This window comes from Rattus norvegicus, chromosome 16 (genome assembly GCF_021556685.1).
Source record: "Rattus norvegicus strain SHRSP/BbbUtx chromosome 16, alternate assembly SHRSP_T2T, whole genome shotgun sequence".
NCBI classification, from domain to species: Eukaryota; Metazoa; Chordata; class Mammalia; order Rodentia; family Muridae; genus Rattus; species Rattus norvegicus.
Genome location: NC_141549.1, coordinates 73,072,253 through 73,090,773, shown reverse-complemented (window position 1 = coordinate 73,090,773; position 18,521 = coordinate 73,072,253). Strand labels below are relative to the sequence as shown.

General features: G+C 46.9%; 2 protein-coding genes across 2 annotated transcripts; one reads left to right on the top strand and one right to left on the bottom strand.

The window, feature by feature from the left end:
- Positions 1-18,521, bottom strand: part of Erich1 (glutamate-rich 1) — a gene marked incomplete at its 5' end in the record, with an annotated part of 52,793,804 nt that overhangs the window by 10,573,590 nt on the left and 42,201,693 nt on the right.
- Positions 1,204-17,332, top strand: Erlin2 (ER lipid raft associated 2). Of its 2 annotated transcripts, none has more exons than XM_087587923.1 (12): positions 1,204-1,624; positions 2,466-2,587; positions 4,604-4,685; positions 6,035-6,081; positions 6,485-6,546; positions 6,662-6,787; positions 8,758-8,831; positions 8,974-9,032; positions 9,601-9,692; positions 10,803-10,892; positions 13,724-13,803; positions 14,145-17,332. In XM_087587923.1, exons 2-12 carry the CDS (start codon positions 2,481-2,483, stop codon positions 14,343-14,345), a joined length of 1,020 nt encoding a protein of 339 aa, XP_087444049.1. In that variant the 5' UTR covers positions 1,204-1,624; positions 2,466-2,480; the 3' UTR covers positions 14,346-17,332.

Below are 18,521 nucleotides of genomic sequence, written 5' to 3'. Positions count from 1 at the left end.
GTAGCTAAGAATCGGGAAGCCGAGGGGGTTCTTTAGGGGCAGAAGGGGGGAGTTAGCCGGTTCCCTTAGACAAGCTGTTTTTGAAACTACAGGGTCTGTTGTCTGCTTTTGCAACCACTGGGTGTCTGGGAGTGGGGGTGGCTGCTTTTTTTCAGCTGTCCCCAAACATCTGGCTTCCCAGAACTTTGAATTCAGTGTCAGTGCCTTGGCTTTTGGGAGAAGACAAAGGGTTCCTTCACTCTCCTTTCCCTGAGTCCTAAGATCATCCAGCATTGACAAATGGCCATCTACTGTATGGAAAAGCCTTCTCATTTACTAGAAGATGGAGTTAAAGTGGGCACTTCCTGGCCTGCAAACAAAATTACCTCAGTAGCCAGTTTAGAAATTTCCTGCTAAGGAAGCCGCTTGGGGATAGAGTGCAGCCACGAAGCCCTTAGTTCCACCCCCAGGACAAAATGGTAGAAAAGGCCCAATATGGATGCTCCAACACCATACTGCTGCAGGATGAGGTCATCTGAGGGCTTTAGGCTAGTAGACATGTTTTCCTCATGGTCCACAATACTCGGGGGTGCAGATGGCAGACAAAAACTCACTGTGGCATGTGTTAAGCAAGACAGGAAGCCCGAACTATTAAGGAAATGCTAAGGAAGTTTTCAACAACTGCTTTTGTCCTCGGCACTCACAGAATTCAGAATCCGTTCATTACAATCGAGACTATAATTCCTTGTTAATTACTTTATGTTGCTGTGGGGACCTCAAGGTCAAACAAAGCTCTCAGAAAAGTATAAAGAGCAATTCAGAATAGGACTGTTGACTGGCGACGTCATAATCTGCACTTTTGGAAGTTTTTTCCCTTCGGCTGGTGCAACAGGAAAACCACGAGCAGAGGTCGAGGACGCTGCATTGCACTGGTACCGGCTCCGGAAGAAGAAAGAAATCCAGCTCGACTTGAAGCGAAGGAGGATCTCTAGCAATCTCCAAAACCAGAACCTTGGAAGGCGATACCAGAGCCGTAGTGTCCGGAGCCCACTCTGCCAGCCCTAGGCACCTGTGCCTTGGACATCCAAAAACCAACAATCCCAGGTCTGCAGCCACCGAGCCGGCTCGCGCGCGCCCCCTGGCGCCACCGCCAAACACTACCGCTCGTAGCGCGAGGGGCGGGGCGGCAGGACGAACCCGGGGTGTGGGCGGGGTCTTTCTTGCGCGGACTGATGGCGTCATCGGAGCGACTGGCCTGGAAGGAAGTAGCGTGCTGAGGGGTGTGGCGGTTTCTACGGTTGTACGGGGGATCAGACGTGTACGGAGCGCCTAGAGGGACAGCCTGGTACGCGGCCCCCGCCCCTCAGTGCACGTTCGGCCTCGCTGAGGCTCGGGGGCTGGAGCTGACGTGCTGAGCTCCAGAGCTCTAGCCCCTACAGTCACTCAGCTCGCCCACCCGGGAGCAGAAAGAACCCCTGTCTGTCCAGTCCCCTGTCCACGGGTCCTTAAGCGGGTCTGAGCGGAAGCTCTTAGACGTGTTGCCTCGCGGAGGAGGGCGGGGAAAGGGCAAGAGGTGGCGTGGGGTGGTAGTGAGGACATTTGCAGAGAGGACACTACTGCTGCTCGGTAGCTGAAGGCCGCTACGGTAAAAAAAAAAAAAAAAAAAAAAAGTTAGATCTGAGAAGTGGAATCCGTACCCTGCGCCGGTGTGCCCGTCCGTCTCTGTAGTTTTTCCAGACCATTCAGTGTTCAGGAAATGAGTTTCTACATGTAACTCTGGCATCTGGGTACCTGGACGTTTTGGATCCTTGTCCCCAGGAGTAGACCAAAGTCTCCAACCTGAGACATCCCCAGTTTCCTATAACCGTGGGGCTCGGGGGCAAAGGATATGACAGAATGTGTTTCGGTTTTATTAAGAGGTCTGTCCTGTTTAAATCCAAAGGAGTAACAGGGGCGGTGGATGACAGACCAGAGAATCTTACGTCGGAACTCAATTGCTGCTGTCTCTCTCCCTAGAGTCCCAAGGGAATGACTGGTGGTTTCCTTCGAAATGGCAGGCAATTAGAAGTAGGAGGCTCCGACCAGAAATACATGGCCACAGCTGCCTGTCGTTTGACATCCTCTGTAATTTGGACCAACACACTGCAGCTGCCTCTCTTCCTTACTAGTAAAAGTGGCTCCATTGACAACACATTAACAGAAGTGAGGAGAGGGCTGTGTTTTGAACTCTGCCTAATTGGCACGGGATATCCCTTAGGTATAGCAGTAACTGGAGCTAGTGCCTCTTCCCTTCAGTGAGGGTTATACTCCTACATTAAGGAGCGGAATGGTGACTGAGAACAAGGATCTGAGTTGTAGATCTGGCTAGTAGTGTGTGTGTATGACAACAGGCTCCCAGTGAATCACTTTTCGTGGTGAGCTCCTCACAGTGGTGCGGCAACTGTCCTGTGGGTCAGGCCACACATTGTCGAATATCTTATCTCTAGGATACAGGTTCACTGATGGCTCAATTGGGAGCAGTTGTGGCTGTGGCTTCCAGTTTCTTTTGCGCATCTCTCTTCTCAGCTGTGCACAAGATAGAAGAGGGACATATCGGAGTATATTACAGGTAAGGCAGAGGCAGGTGGCTCCTCTATAGCTTATAAGCCAGTGGCCATGAGTAAGGGTACAAGTGTGTCTTTAAGTTTGTAAATTTAAAATTGTCTTTAGTGTTTTAAGGTGATGCTAATGTAGATTTGTGGGTTTAAAGGCAAAATCTGAAGGAACCCGTGCTCTTCCAAGATCATCTCTGACATACTTTTCTCTTGCATTCCTTGAAGAACCTTGTCTCCACACTGCAAGGCTGCCTCTCCAAAAGTTGGCATAGTCCCAATTCTTGACAGCAACTTGAGAAGTGTCCTTTGCTAAGTTGAGACTATTTTAAAGTGAATATTTCAAAAGAAAAAAAGTTTAAAGGCTCTGCAGGATGATTTGTATCAAGGAACTTTCGGGGAGTGACTCCTAAATAATCTTGAGTTACTTTCTTTCCCATGACTTCTGTGACCAAGGTTTTCATTTTCGGTTTTAGAAGGGGAATTTGCATGACTAATTGTTTGGTTTGTGTTGGTGAGAATCAAAACTCCCAGCTAATGCATGCTGGGTAATTGTCCTACCACTAAATATAACCCCAGCCCTTGCTGTAAGCCTGTATGACACCAACACCCCTTCTGAGACAGGATCTCACTGTGTAGCTCTAGCTTGCCTGGAATACTTTACATAGACCAGACTGACTTGAACTCAGATCTTCCTGCCTCTGCCTCCCAGGTATTAGGATTAAAGGTGTGTGTCGATATGTTCATCTTGACCCCCTTTCTTTATATACTTATTTATGGACTGCCAATAGCAAGCTCTAAATGATCATTAGAGTTGTAGTTTCTAACATACTCAAGATTCTGAATTTAAAAACATATATTGAAAAAGAAATGTAAACTTGTATTGAGTTTCCTCTCTTTGGTAATTTATCTCTAGCATCTGCTTTCATGTTCCCCCAAAACTTTGAATTTTGTCACTCTCATACAACTTGACTAGAAATATATGTCAAATATATATTATATATTTTATATGTATTGAAATGACTAAAATTATTCTTGGATCAAGTATAATGATTCAACACCAGTAATTCTACCACTTGGGTTAAGGCTAAGGCAAGAAGAGTTTTAGGCCAGCCTGGGCAACATAGCAAGTACTAGGCAAATCAGGGCTATGTAGCAATATCTGTCTCAAAAATGGTGAGATATCACAGGCCAGTCCCCAGATAATTCTGGAACTTGGCGAGGTAGAGCCCAGGGAATTAGCCTTTTGCTCTAAGTCGGACTGAAACTTGTAAAGCTCCTTCTCCCTTCAGTTCCACTTGGCTCTTCTAGCATGCATTCTTCGTCACTTCCTACTGACGTATGTTTAAGGAGCAAAGTGAGCTCATAATGTAGTACTCATAATGGTAGAGTACTAGAATGTGTGATGCCCAGGGTTCAACCCTAGCACTGCCCCCAAAAATAATCTTTTAATTGCCCATGTCACCGGATTCTAGCAGACATGATGCTCGTTGAAACTGGGGGGACACTCTGGTGACCACCACAGGCACAGCAGCTCTGACAGACTTCTCCCCAATCAATTGTAGCCAGGGATTCTGCTGTCTTTGGCTTACTTCAACCACGCACTTACTTCTCTAGTGGGAAAGTCTAGCCGATGGTCTTTTGTTTCCATCAGGTTTCCTAGACTGTTGAGACAGAAGAGAGGGGGAAGGGTAAACATGTCATTCTACCATAAATCTTTATAGGAATGGAGATGGGCGGTCCATAAGTCTTGTTGTAGGCAGTGGCTCTCAACCCTCCTAATGCTGTGACCCTTTAATAGTTTCCCGTGTTGTGATGAGCCCAACCATACAGTTATGTTCCTTACTACCTTATATCTGCAAATCTTGCAACTGTTATGAAGTGTAATGTAAATGTCTCTGTCTTAAGTTACCCCTGTGAAAGAGTTGTTTGGCCCCAAAGGGGTTGCGACCCACAGTTTGAGAACGACTGGTCTAATGGCCCTCTCTTGAAATTCTGAACCTGCCTTTCTTGCCTTTCTCCCTCCTCTACAGAGGTGGTGCCCTGCTGACCTCCACCAGTGGCCCAGGTTTCCATCTCATGCTCCCGTTCATCACATCCTACAAGTCTGTACAGGTACAAGTGGCTTGTGTGGTATGGCTGGATCATTACAAATCTGGGTTGTTGACTAATGCACAATGTGAGGTTAGTTAGACATAATGCCTTTTCAGTGACTGACTTAAGGCCTCTCTCTCTCTCTCTCTCTCTCTCTCTCTCTCTCTCTCTCTCTCACACACACACACACAGAGAGAGAGACAGAGAGACAGAGACAGACAGAGAGACAGACAGAGAGACAGAGGCTCCTACACCATATCACTTGATCATTGAAATGCTGAATGAACCCATTGCCTCACTTTGTCAGCCCCAAGTGGAAATTACTCACTTTTGAGGTGGGGCTAAAAAAGAATTTTTTTCTATGAATTTTTAGAAATAAAGTCAAGTGGGTGTGCATATTAAATCACAGGTTACCATGACCGAAATAAAACATGGAATTTTGCTTGTACTTGTTTGAAATTCAAAACTGTAAATATAATTTCATGGGGAGGAAAGTTGGTTGGGTAAGGGCCAATGCCATGTAAATTAGAGTAAGATAAGTTGTAGCCGACCTCCTCCTGACTGAGGTAGACTAAAGTATATCCAGCTAAGATGGGGCTGGAGAGATGGCTCAGCGGTGAAGAACACTGTCTGCTCTTCCAGAGGAGCCTGGTTCAATTCCCACATCCACAAGGCAGCTCACAGCTCATTGATGTCTGTGACGCCTGTTCTAGCTGATCATCGTATTCTCTTACATGTGCAGGCGAAACAGCGGTGTAAATAATAATACAAATAAATTATATATAAAAAGTGTATCCAACTAAGAAACTTTTAAGGCAACCCAGCAAGGGACTGGGAAATGTCACACAGAGGTAGACGCTAGCTTACACCAGGCCCTGAGCTCAATTCCCAGCACAAAAGAGTGAAAGAGAGAAAATTGAGTTAACCCAGCAGAACACTCATCTTCCCTTGCGAGTTTCTTCCCTTTGCCTTGCTGTGTGGACTTCACAGTACTTTGGGTAGCTTTTTCTTACCTGAGTCTCACAGAGATGCTGACCAGGTACTACATTCTGAAACAGCTCTAAAGGAGCCTCCTGCTTCAGCACTAGTAAAGTACGCCCTTCAGGCTCCACACTGTCTTTATTTTGTTTTTAATGATCCTGCCCGTCCATATGTGCTTCACATACAGTGACACAGGCGTAGTCACTTTTGCTTGGTTTCAGGTTACAGCCTGTATAGGGTACTAGTTGGGACAGTAGTCATGTTTAGCAAGAGCAAAGCTCAATCTGATCAAGCCACCAGTTATGATGACAGAAGCTTTGGGCCTTCCAAATAGTAGGGGGCCCCCTTGTCGCTGCCCATTTTACATTAGTTGTTTCCTCTGTCTCCAGACCACTCTCCAAACGGATGAAGTGAAGAACGTACCATGCGGAACCAGGTAAAGTACCAGAATAAGGATGGTGAACCGTAGCCGGTAAGCGAGGAGAGACTGGTGGCCACAGTGAGAGACAATGTGAGGGAAAAGCAGACTGGAGTGAAGCCCGGATGAGAGACAAGCTTCAGGCACCCAGTGCACTCTGAAAACTTATCATTTGCTTTGTCAGAAGATACTAGTGGCTCAGAAGATAGGAACTACCCTTGCTTTCCTGACATTGCAGAGGTCTTACTGTTTCCTCGTGCAGGTCAGAAGTCCTGCACACCTGCTCAGAGGCATGAGCCGCCTCACATTCCACAAACACTGTCCTCCTCCTGTTCACTCACATGTCTTAAGTCATCTCCTTAGGAGAGTTCACCAGATTCCAGCGCCCTGGTAACATCTTTGTCGCTTCTCCCTCCAATAGTGGTGGTGTGATGATCTACTTTGACAGAATTGAAGTGGTGAACTTCCTGGTCCCACATGCAGGTATGTCTTGTCACGTGTCCACACACCATATGTCTGGGTCCCACGAGAACTGAGAAGGTTCTGAGAAGTGTGAAGACTCGGCTTTTCTTATGCTGAGCCCTCTCCTTCTCCACAGTGTATGATATAGTGAAGAACTATACTGCAGACTATGACAAGGCCCTCATCTTCAACAAGATTCATCATGAGCTTAACCAGTTCTGCAGCGTCCATACACTTCAGGAAGTCTATATCGAGCTGTTTGGTAAGAATGTGGTGCCATTCCCTCCTCTCCCTGAGGCGAATCAGGCTTCGGCAGCCCTCTGTCTGTGTGCTTCTGAGTCACCACACCACAGAACGGGGGCACAGCAGCCAGCCACCAAGAGGGTTCCAGATAATGTCAAGAACAACCCAGCATAGTTGTCTATACCTGTGATCCCAGCATTCAGGAGGCTGAGGCAGGAGGAAAGCAAGTTGAAGGCCAGCCTGGGCTACAAAGTAAGACGTGTTCTAAATAAATACACCCCCACCCCCACCCCCACCCCCCAAAAAATAAAAGAAGTTAAGAACCACGGGAAGACTCTTGGAGTAGTCACACATAAGCACTGGAGGAAGAGTGGATATAGCAGCTACTGCTGGCCTGCACAGTGGACTAGAACAGAAGTGTCCTCACTGCCCTGGAATATTCTGTAATGGTTTCTAGACGAATCTTACAAGGCTTTTAGCCTAACATACTCTTTTTTTAAATTTTCTCTTCTCTCATACAATACATCCCATCCATAGCTTCCCCTTCCACTCCTCCCAGTCCCACCCCTTCTTACCCTCTCCCCTAGATCCCACTCTCCAATGAGTCTCTGCCGAGAGAAGAGTAGGCCTCCCTCCCAGAGACATCAATTAAATTCGGCACAGTAAGACAAGTCACAGTCCCCCACTGGGGCCAAGAGCAAGAAAAACAAGAGAGCTGTTGCAAGTAAACGGCAGAGCTGCAACCAGACGCCTTCCTACTCTCCTGCCCTGTCACTTAAGTGTTCCTCCCACTGAGTGCAGGGAATCCAGTGTTGTGTGCTGAGAATGGAGGTGCCTGCTTAGTTCTAGAAGTGAGGAAAGAAGTGTAGGTTCTTAGACTTCCACATCAAGGTCTATCTTTAAGGGAAGTCAGAGCAGGAACCTGGAGGCAGAAACTGAAGTAGAGACCGGGGAGAGTACTGCTTCCTGGCCTGCTTTTCGCGCTTCGATCTGTGCATTTTATAGAGCCCAGGACCACGTGCTCAGGGGTGGCATGCTGCACTGTGGTCTGGGCCTCCCACGTCAATCGTGATCAAGGAAATGCCTCAGTAACAGGCATCGGGTTAGCCTGGTGGGAGCACGTCTTCAGGTAAGGTCCTTCTTCCCAGGTGTCTCCAGTTCGTGTCATGTTGACAAAAATAAACTGCATGGTATTTATTTCTTCTTGTACTCTTAAGCCCATATCAGGCGGAGGTGCTAATTTTATGCTTTCCCTCAATACTAAGAGGCTTGTGAGAACATATTCACATATAGAAACATGGCAAGTCCTTGCCTACCATAGGCAGGTGAGGATAAGTAATTTTAACATTGTAACAATCAAAACATAGTAATTAAGGAGATCTCTCTCTCAGGAAGGGGTGGGGGGAGCCAGCCCAGTCCCAAACCAAAGGCTCATGTTTTGGTTGCTAGTTAGCTTCTGTGGTCCTCAGTTTGAAATCCATGAAAGTCAGGAAGGAGACTCGCTGTTCCTCAGAGGCTGTGACTCTGCGACACTAACAGTGTGATTCTGCTCAGATATCCCAGCCTGGTTCTGCTGACGTTTTCCTGCCTCTCAGTGAGACCTCAGTGGTGGAAGGCAGGAAAAGCAGGCCCAGGCCAGAGAGGCAGCTCTAGTGTTGCAGTTCACAGGAGGTCAGTGATGCCCGTTGAGAAGGCTGCTCAAGGAATGTTGTAAAGTTGGTTTTGTTTCTTAAGCTTAGGCCCCCTGAAAGGTGTGGTTGATGTTTTACACAATGAGGGGATTTTATTTTGAGGCCAGAGTGAGGGATTACTTCTGTACTTCACCTCCACGGAGGACTGCTGTAGGGCCTCACCTTAGGTTTCTGGCTCAGGTGTGTGCACTGTGGGGAAGACTACAGTGAGCTAGTGGTTTTGCTGCTGCTTTCCCCACACTCTTCTCTCCCCACCTAGACAGTTTAACAGCTCCATTTGTGTCTTTCTTGACTCCAGATCAAATCGATGAAAACCTCAAATTGGCTTTGCAGCAGGACCTGACCTCCATGGCCCCTGGGCTTGTTATCCAAGTAAGCATTGCCTCAGTGAGAGTACACTGTGTGCTCTGTCTCACGGGATGCTCTGTTAGCACAGTGACACCCAGAGCTGTCGGAGCTTCTGTCCCTGACCATTTTCATCTTCCCACGAGTTGTTGTTTGTGCCTTTCTTCAGGCTGTACGAGTGACAAAGCCCAACATCCCTGAGGCAATCCGCAGGAACTATGAGTTGATGTGAGTATGCCCTGCCTAAGCCCATGAGCGCCCAGCCCAGCTCAGAGCCACATGCTGATTCCTTCTCCTTCCCTTGCATGTTAGTCTGCTGTACCATAAGGTTGGGTGGGCACTCAGGGCCAAGAGATGCTCTGGGGGGCAGTGGTGCTCTTTAACAGGTGAGAGAGAATCCTAGCCGTGGAGATACAGGGACAGACAAGCACGTTTCCTGGCAGGTCTACCTTATTAAAAGTCATTTGTGCTCCGGTTCTTTTGCTCTGAGAGAGGGTCTTGTTTAGTGTCCAGGCTGTGCAAGCTCCTATGCTTAAGCTCTCCTTCCACCTCAGCTTCCTGAGTTGCTGGGACTACAAGCAACTAAAAGAAGGCCGTATGATGTGTGACCAGTCTAAGGACTGAGCCACTGAACAGCCTTGCATGGGAGAACAAAGACTTCCGCATGTGCGCATGCACGTGTGTGCTCTGACTGAGGAGTCAGAGTTGGGTCTCTGCAGGGAGCACGGCGTTCCCCAGCACCCCGCCCCAACACACACACACACAGAGTCTCAAAGCTGCATGCTTTTCCCTCCAGGGAAAGCGAGAAGACGAAGCTTCTCATTGCGGCCCAGAAACAGAAGGTGGTGGAGAAGGAGGCGGAAACGGAGAGGAAGAAGGCCCTCATTGGTCTGTACTGGTTCTCTAAGCCCTTTCAGAGAAGAAGGGTTGGCAATGGTGGGATGGCCAGGGCATGGTTAAGTCCCTCAGAATGCTTCTGATGTGCTGGGGTGGCCTTCATACCCCCAGGAACCAAGTGGACTTTATCAGATCATGGACACAGAGAGTGGGTCTTGAGTATTTTGTATCTCTGAAGTAGAAGGGCACTTTTCTTAATAGGAATGACTACTGTTCACCGAGAACTTCATATGTGAAATAATTCAATTGCCATATCACCTCCAGAGGAAAGTAACACCATTTGCTTGGATTTCTTGTTCATTTGATGTCTTAAATAATATTTTATTTATTAGTCTGTGGGGTGGGGTGGGAGCTGGGGAGATGTGCCTTTAAGGAGGTGCTCGTATGCCCTGGCACAATTGTGGAGGCGAGAGAACAGCTTCCAGGATGCTCCTCCCACTGTGTAGTGAGGTTGCACACTGCCTGGCAAGCACGTGTACCCACTCAGCCATCTTGAGGTACTTGCTTTGTTTCACTGAACTCAGATTTGTACACACATCCAAGGCCGTGTGGCAAATAAGAGAAAGCATGGGGGCTCCGTCAGCCTGAGCATTTTCTAAAGAAGGGTCAGATAGAACTTATCTTTAAAAGGCCGACAGGGGAGAGAAGTCGGGTTGTCTCCCTGACTTCCCCAAAGCATGCTCTTCTCCTGGGTCAGCTCCTTTGGTTACTGTTGGATGCTGACACTGTGCTCCTGTGCTCACTGGGACATTCGTCTTTGCTCAGGTGTGCCCATTGCAGCTGCCCTCTGTGGACTTGGCTCTGTCTGAGCAAACCCATTCAGGTATTAGGGCACTCAGATCAGGAGCAGGTACAGTCATTCAAGGTCTTTTGTTTTTACGTTTTTGTGTGTAAGTGTGGGCACATGCATGCCATGGTGCTTCTGTGGAGGCTAGCGGACAGCCTGTGGGAACCAGTTCTCCTTCCACCATGTGGGTCCTGGGATTGAACTTGCACCAGCAGGCTTGGCAGCAGGCACCTTTACCCACTGAGCCACCTCACCTCCCTAGCCAAGCTTTTGACACGTCAGCACTAAGTCATGTCTCCACTTTATTCACTCAGAGGCAGAAAAAGTGGCACAGGTTGCAGAAATCACCTATGGGCAGAAGGTGATGGAGAAGGAGACTGAGAAGAAGATTTCAGAAATTGAGGGTGAGTACTCCTGATGCCGTGCTCGCCTGATGGAGCGTGTGGCTGAGTCACTTCTATTCCTGAGCTCTTTAGTCTCTGTTTCGGGCGTTGTGGTGTCTATGAAATACTAGCTGTCCTCTGCTTAGACTCAGGGGCAGAACTTTGAACCAGTGTTGACAGAAAGCAGCGGAATACAGTGCTGGCTGTGTTGATGATGCACTGGGCATTTTCTTGGGAATGAAATGGCCCAGTAGGTAAACGTGCTTGCTGACAAACCCAAGGACCTGAACTGGATTCTAACAAGCCTCAGGGTGGAAAGAGAAAGCCAACTCCTGAAAGTTATCATCTGACCTCTGCACACTCACCTTGTGTGTTTGCACATGCGCACACATTAAAGGTTTATAAGTAACTACCGAGATAGGGCTGGGAGCACGGGTGTCTGTCAACCCGGCATGGTAACAGTTTCCGAGAGTCTCGGCACCTAGGGTAAGGGAGAAGGGGTGGTGGGTCAGAAGACATCTGGGCTACAGAGCAAGACCCTGGCCCAAACAAGAAAAGAGACAAGAAAAATAAGAGGAAGAGAAGGAAACCGTCCCTATCTGTTGACCTGGAGCTTAGTCTAACAAGTATCTTCGTGCGCTCAGACCCTGGACCCAAGCAGCAGCTCTCCCCGTCTCTGTTACCTCTTCTTTTTTTTTTTTTTTTTTTTTTTTTTTTTTTTTTGGTTCTTTTTTTCGGAGCTGAGGACCGAACCCAGGGCCTTGCGCTTCCTAGGCAAGCGCTCTACCACTGAGCTAAATCCCCAGCCCCGCTGTTACCTCTTCTTAAAGCCCCCTAGAGCGGGCTAGAGAGATGGCTCAGCAGTTACGAGCACTGACTGCTCTTCCAGAGGTCTTGGGTTCAAATCCCAGCAACCATATGGTGGCTCATAACCATCTATAATGAGATCTGATGCCCTCTTCTGGTGTGTCTGAAGACAGCTACAGTGAATTTATATATAATAATCTTTAAAAACAAAACAAAACAAAACAAAAAACCCTCTAGAACCAAGCACGTTGAGACACACTGTCATCCATAGCAACACCTTGCAGGGGAGAGGGATCAGCTGGTTGCATGTTTTCATCTTAGAGTTTGCTCTCTCGGTCCACTCAGACATTAAGTTAGCCTTAGTGCATGTGCAGCTCTGGAGCTGAGAAGTCTTGGTCACTAGCTTCCTGGCCATTGCTCAGCTGTAATCCCCTCCCAAGCCCTCACTTCCCCACTACCCTCACCTTGCTTGAAGTAGTGCATTTTGTCAAGTGACTTCCAGGACAAGGTGGAGCCTCATGGACATCTTCAGGCCACATTGTTCTGTGTAATTATACACTCACTGTGGAGCCCGCAGACTCTGCAGGGACCTACTGGGGAGCTGATTAGGATATCACAGATCCGTGGGCTCTCACCAGGGAGCTCTTGGTAAAGCAGTGCTTTCATTTCCTGTAAATGTTTGTCATGTGGCTGAGAGAGACGCAGCTGCTAAGAGTATTGCTCTTGCAGAGGACCTGAGTTCAGTACCCAGTGCACAGATTGTGCAGGTCACAGCCACTTATAAATCCCACTCCAGAAGGACATCTGCCCTTACAAGCAAGCACATTATCTCACACCGATACACATAATTACACACAGATACACCCTTACTGGGGTGAAGTAAAACGCCCCAAAGGAGAGTTCAGGGTCTTTTTCAACAGCCAACACTGTAGAACTTAAGGACTTAAATTTTCCTGGCATGGCGACCCCCATAATCCCACTACTGAGGAGGTGTAACGAGAAGAATTAGAGTTCTAAGCCAACCCAGATTGCATAGGAAAACTGTCTCAAAAACACCAGCAACTAGCCAGCAAGGTGGCTTAGCAAAAGCTGTCACTTCCAAGCCTGGCAGCCCGAGTTAGATCATGACAGGATCTCTTCTCCTGATCTCCCTAAGCTGTCCTCACACCTCCACACATGTGCCAGGCTGTCCATGCCCTACCCCCTCTCAATAAATAACATAACAATGAAAAGGTTTTAGTTTTTTTAAATGGTGGAAAAGAAACAAACAAACAAACAAAAAAAACCCCATAAAACAGCATCCCCAAATAGTGTCCCTGAATATTTCCTTATGAATGTGACTAGAGTGGCTGGCACATTCCCAGCCCATGGGGCTCAAAGCAGAGCTGTGCATCATCTCTGAGCAGGGAGGGAGGGTTACTACTCCATGATGCCATGAGGCAGGTCTGAACCAAACGGCATCCCTCTGGACCAGCATGCATAAATCTAGAATTAGCCAGCCTTATCACTGTTAGAAATTTGGGGAAAATGAAGTCAGAAAGGGACTTGAGCTCTTTTACATTTGTGGTATTGAGTCTTGGACAGACCCATGGCAGGCACAGCAGTGCGTGTTTGTAATGCCAGCACTGGAAGGCAGAGTCAGGGAGACACCATATACCTATCATACCGTCATATACTGTGAAACCATAATGTACTAAACTGAAACTCTTGCTACATTGTCGCAAAGGTCTCAGGTTACTTTCTTTTAGAGAAATGGTTTCTCTGTACTAACAGGAAGTCTGCATAGTCCAATGCTAACCAAGCTATAAGGCGAGACCATTTCAAAAACAAAACACACATACAAAAAAGCGATCTCTCCAAGGTCATGGAGACCAGAAAATGTCTTTGTTGGCTTTTTGTTTTCTGCAGTGCCAGGAATGGAACCTGGGCTTTATGTATGCTGGGCAAGTGCTCTCTATACCACTGAGCCAGCCCCCAGACAACAGGCTTCTGTACCTTCCCATGGTTTTGTGCTTGATCCAGTTCCCTGCACCCTTCACCCCTAGATGCTGCATTTCTGGCCCGGGAGAAGGCAAAGGCCGATGCTGAGTGCTACACTGCTCTGAAGATCGCGGAAGCCAATAAGGTAAAGGCCTGACCCACCGTCCTGAGGGTGTGCTTGCCTTTGCCACCCACTACCCGAGCCTCACAGCAGAATGAGGACCCCTCTGCTGTGGGAAACAGGCACTTCTCTTGTGTGGGAAGCCTTAATAGAAGCTTCATTTTTGTGTTAAACACGAAAACTCTTGAAATTGTTGCTACTCTGTCATAAGACCTTAGATTATTTTCTCTTGGAAAAAAAAAGGTTTCTGGATAGCAGGAAGGCCATGGAAAGTGGAAGACACATATCTGTTTGACAGTTATCCTCTCCAGATGAAATTCCTCTATGGTGTCCTCTCCCCTAAGCTCTCCACTTTTACTTCACAGCTCAAGCTGACCCCAGAATACCTGCAGCTGATGAAGTACAAGGCTATTGCTTCCAACAGCAAGATTTACTTTGGCAAAGACATCCCCAACATGTTCATGGACTCCGCAGGCGGCCTGGGCAAGCAGTCTGAGGGGCTGAGTGACAAGCTGGGCTTTGGCCTAGAAGACGAGCCCCTAGAGACAGCCACAAAGGATAATTGAAGAAAAAGACATGTGTGCAACCTCTGATTGTGCAGCTTAGAGAGATCTTTATTTTTTAAGATGAGACAGAGTGCTCCTCCTCTCCACACTACCTTCCTTGACTCTTCGTTACTATGGTTAAAAAAGGAAGAAATGACACAAACTTACCCCCTTCTGGGAAGGGGGGAGCAGATGGAGAATTGGCTTTGGTTTATTTTTAATTCAGGTAAGTAAGTTGTATGACTCCTGATAAGGTGTGTACACCATAGATTTGACCTCTGACCTGCAGACACCAACTTTGTCACTTTGAAGCTGGCTTAACTGAGGATACTGTCAGTAGGAAGAGGGAGAGTTGTCGTGCTGCCTCCTCATGGCTTGATTTCCTTCATGGGAAAATGCACTCCGTAGTTCTCTCCCTTGCCTCTAATGTAGGCAGTGTCTGCATGTGAGGTTCATAACAGAAGGGGTGTCTGCTGTGGAACATTGGCTGCAAAGAGCGTTGGCCTGCTGGGCTTTGACTGTGAGTGGATTACTCTAGAGTTAAGCTGTCTTGAGCCCTTTCTAGGAAGAACTTGGTGCTAGGTTTTGCAAGGTTTTCTACACACTGTACTCTGCCCTAGTGTTTGCTGACTACGTCTCACCGCAGCAGGGCTCAGTCATTCCACACGCTCCTTTTCAGTACTTCCACCTGATCTGTGATTTGATTTCTTCTTAAATAATCTATTCATCAGTTCTACTCAGCATTAAGATGGGAACAAACAGGCGCTGTACTAGCTGGTGACCTGGCTCTGTATTCCTTCCTCATTAGCACTGTAGTACTGTTTGGCTAATTATGCATATACTTTTGAGACCAAACATCTTTATCATTATGGAGGTTCTTCACTAAGAGCCCTTAACACTGTGGAGCAGAAGGGCCCAGCCAGTAGACATCCAAGTAGTCGTGCCTATGGCCTGTGCTGGGGTTTGTCTGACACACTTGTAAGAGCTTTTAACTCCGGCAGCAGCCACTTGAGAGTCAGCTCCAGAGTGGCACAGTAGATGTGAGGCAGAGCCGTGCCCATTCCCTGTGGGCCACATTGAATCCCCGAGTTTTGTTTTTTGTTGCTCATTAGGAAAGCAGTGAGCCACCCTAGGAAATTGAGAATGGGAAGAACAGATAGGAAAGAAAGGTATTTCTTATCCCGAAATTGGGCTGGGGGCAGGAGGCTCCTCCATGGCCTGTGAGCACGCACAGAATACCTTTGTGGAGGGCAGCTATCCAGTTAGTTTGCAGACATGGCGGAACCCTGTACAACCATGACTAGCTCTAGCTTAGGACTTGGCCTTGTTCACTAGTCCTCTACCCAATCCTCTCACACACACAAAACACCTACTGTTCTCTTAGGTGACTACTATAAATGATATTTTCTGGCATCAATTCCCATCTCATTTTTGGTTTTGTAAGTCAGGCCAGTTTGCTCTGAAGTGACACCAGGCTTGTCAGGCTTCAGGTATTTGGGAAGCATCCAGTCTGCCCAGAAAGAGGCAGAGTTCATTGTGCTTACTTCAGATGTCCCCTTCTTTGCCCTGACCCCTCAGACTGAGACTTCTCAGGCCACGGACCCTGGCCACACTCTGTACAAAGCTCTTACAAGAGTGTTTTTTTCCTCCCAAGACCAACTCATCTTCCTCCCACTTGTTGCTGCTAATCATTTGAAAGCAACATGCTGTACCCAGCATCCTCTTCTGCATGAACCTCAGAACACTACTTGAGTGGAGTCAGTGCAGGAGTCAGGGTATCCCAGCAAACAGCACCCTCCTAGCCTGAAAGTCTTCTGTGACTGACATTCTGATAGCTCATCCCTCCATCACGAAGAGCCACGATAAAGTCCTGCTGCAACTGCTGCTTCCCCGCCCCTTTGATGTCACTTCTTTAACAAAACATGAATGTTCCCATGTCATAGCATAAATCCAGTAGCTGTTGGTATCTGTCACAGCAGTAAAATCATGGACCGCAGATGTCTTTTAGCTTGGGATACCTAGCCCATCTGTCTTTGTGACCTTGTTTTTTGTAATACTATAAAATCTGATTGTAAAGAATTTGAATTCTAAACATATAAAATGTGATAAGCCTGCAGTTTTGTAGGCAGTGAAGTCATGGCTGCTATTTTTAAGTAGAACTTCTATCAAAATAAGTAACTGTTTGTAAAATTCAGTTTTTGTAGGACTTTCCCAAGGCACAGCCACCTTGGTAGAATGCTTCTCACTCACTAAATGTTGCAGAAGCAATTCATATTCCATAGTTTTTACTCACTTTTCAATATATGGTTAGAATGTTTGTAAGGAAGCTGAAGTTTAATAATTTTTATATAACTAAAAATAGGTGTGGAGGGCTCAGTGTGGTTACTGAGGAGGAGAGGGGGAGGAGGGAGAGGAGGAGGAAGAGGAGGGGGAAGAGGAAGAGGAGGAGGGGGAGGAGGAGGAGGAAAAGGGGGAGGAGGGAACCTGACTGAGGCCGAGTAATGAAGTGCTCTGAAAAGGGAAGTGTTTGTTTCCTAACCGATCTGTGGGGCTGTGTATCTTGGGAGGTGAGCTAGCCACGCTTACTGACCTGGGCTGTCATCAGTCAGACTTGTGTAAACTGTCCCTGGACAATAGCTACTCTCTCTGTGAACTGTACCTGCTCTATTGTCTTCAGTGGGGTTCCAGCCACTGTTTGTTTCCTTATAAAAGCTGTAACGGGCAATCATGTGTTTGTAGTTCCATTCCTTTTTATCTCTACTTCTGTGTAAACTGGTGATTGAATAGTTAAAGCAATTTTTTCAGTGTGCCCCAAGGGTATTAATGAGCATTTATAACTGAGAAATGATTCTTGTTATATTAATTATTCCATAAATGATACTACTAGATACATTACCTTGGGTTAATAGCTCCAGGATTTGTTTCAAACAACACAAAAGGTCTCATGTGAATATACTTATATCTTGGATTTAATTTCAGTCTTGCTAAATAAAATGTCTTTGTCTTTACTTTTTTTATTAAAGTAAAAATTACCAGTAGCTACTAGGACAGGCGATGGAAATCAAACTTCCTTCCTAGGCTTTCCCTAAAAACATATCCAGGTGATATGTTCTTACCAGCATGGTGTTACACGCCATTAGCCCCAGCACTCAAGGAGGAGGATCTGTTTGAGCCCAGCCTGGTCTGCATAGTGAGACCCTGTCAAAACCAAACAGAATTAACACATTGCTGCCCTTCTCTAGTTGACCCAACCTCATGTGCTGTCAGTTTAAGTAGGTAACTCCCACTCTGGCTCTGCCAAACTGCCTAGCCTAGTGTCACTAGATAAGTGCTACTGTCAGCTAACTTCACAACTATATACATCCCCAACATTCCACAAAACCAACCTTTATAGAAGGACTTCCACTTTATCTGAAATTCACATTTAACTGGTCTTTTCTTGTAAATAAGTTTGTTTGGGTTTTTGTCTGTTTTTAATGTATATAGTAGAGGGTGTTTTGTCTGCATGTGTGTCTGCATACCACATGCATACCTGGTGCCTATGGAGGCCAGGACAGGGCATTGGATTCCCCGAACGGGGCAGTTTGTGACGTGTCCTGTGCTGGAATCAAGCAGGGTCCTCCTGAGGAGCAGCCACCTCTCCAGTCCCTCCCCTGCCACCATAGTTTTCATTGTTGCATTTTTCTTACACCATGCTTTCCTTGTGAAAATGGCTCCTTCACAGTTTGCATTTTGACCATAACCCTCCATACATTATCATCTTAATCCCTTCCCCTCCCACCAAACTTTTCTTCCCTTCAAGTCCCTCTTCCTACTTTATAAAAAAAAGTTCACTAAAACTGAGTTTTTAGTGAACTATGTTCTTTATTATTTATCTACTCCCTTTATATCCCAAAATCAGTCCTTCTCTCTTCCTTCCTCCCCCTTAGGAAAGGACAGCCTCCCCTAGGTATCAAAATCTCTCTCTCTTTCTCTCTCTCTCTCTCTCTCTCTCTCTCTCTCTCTCTCTCTCTCTCTCTCTTCTCTCTCTCTCTCTCTCTCTCTCTCACACACACACACACACACACACACTTTCATCATCATCATCATCATCATCCTGTTTCCCTACTTTTTTTAAAACTAGGGTTGCTTGCATAAGCCTGACCTAGGAGTTACTTGGGCAAGGGTAACTTCCTAATAGCAACACTACTGAGAAAT

What these genes read in the sequence shown, in the direction of transcription:
- Erlin2 (XM_087587923.1), top strand. Translation starts at nt 2,481, where the DNA reads ATGGCTCAATTGGGAGCAGTTGTGGCTGTGGCTTCCAGTTTCTTTTGC. An exon ending in AACGTACCATGCGGAACCAG is followed by an intron (nt 6,082 to 6,484) that starts GTAAAGTACCAG and finishes TCCCTCCAATAG; the next exon opens with TGGTGGTGTGATGATCTACT. An exon ending in CCCCTGGGCTTGTTATCCAA is followed by an intron (nt 8,832 to 8,973) that starts GTAAGCATTGCC and finishes GCCTTTCTTCAG; the next exon opens with GCTGTACGAGTGACAAAGCC.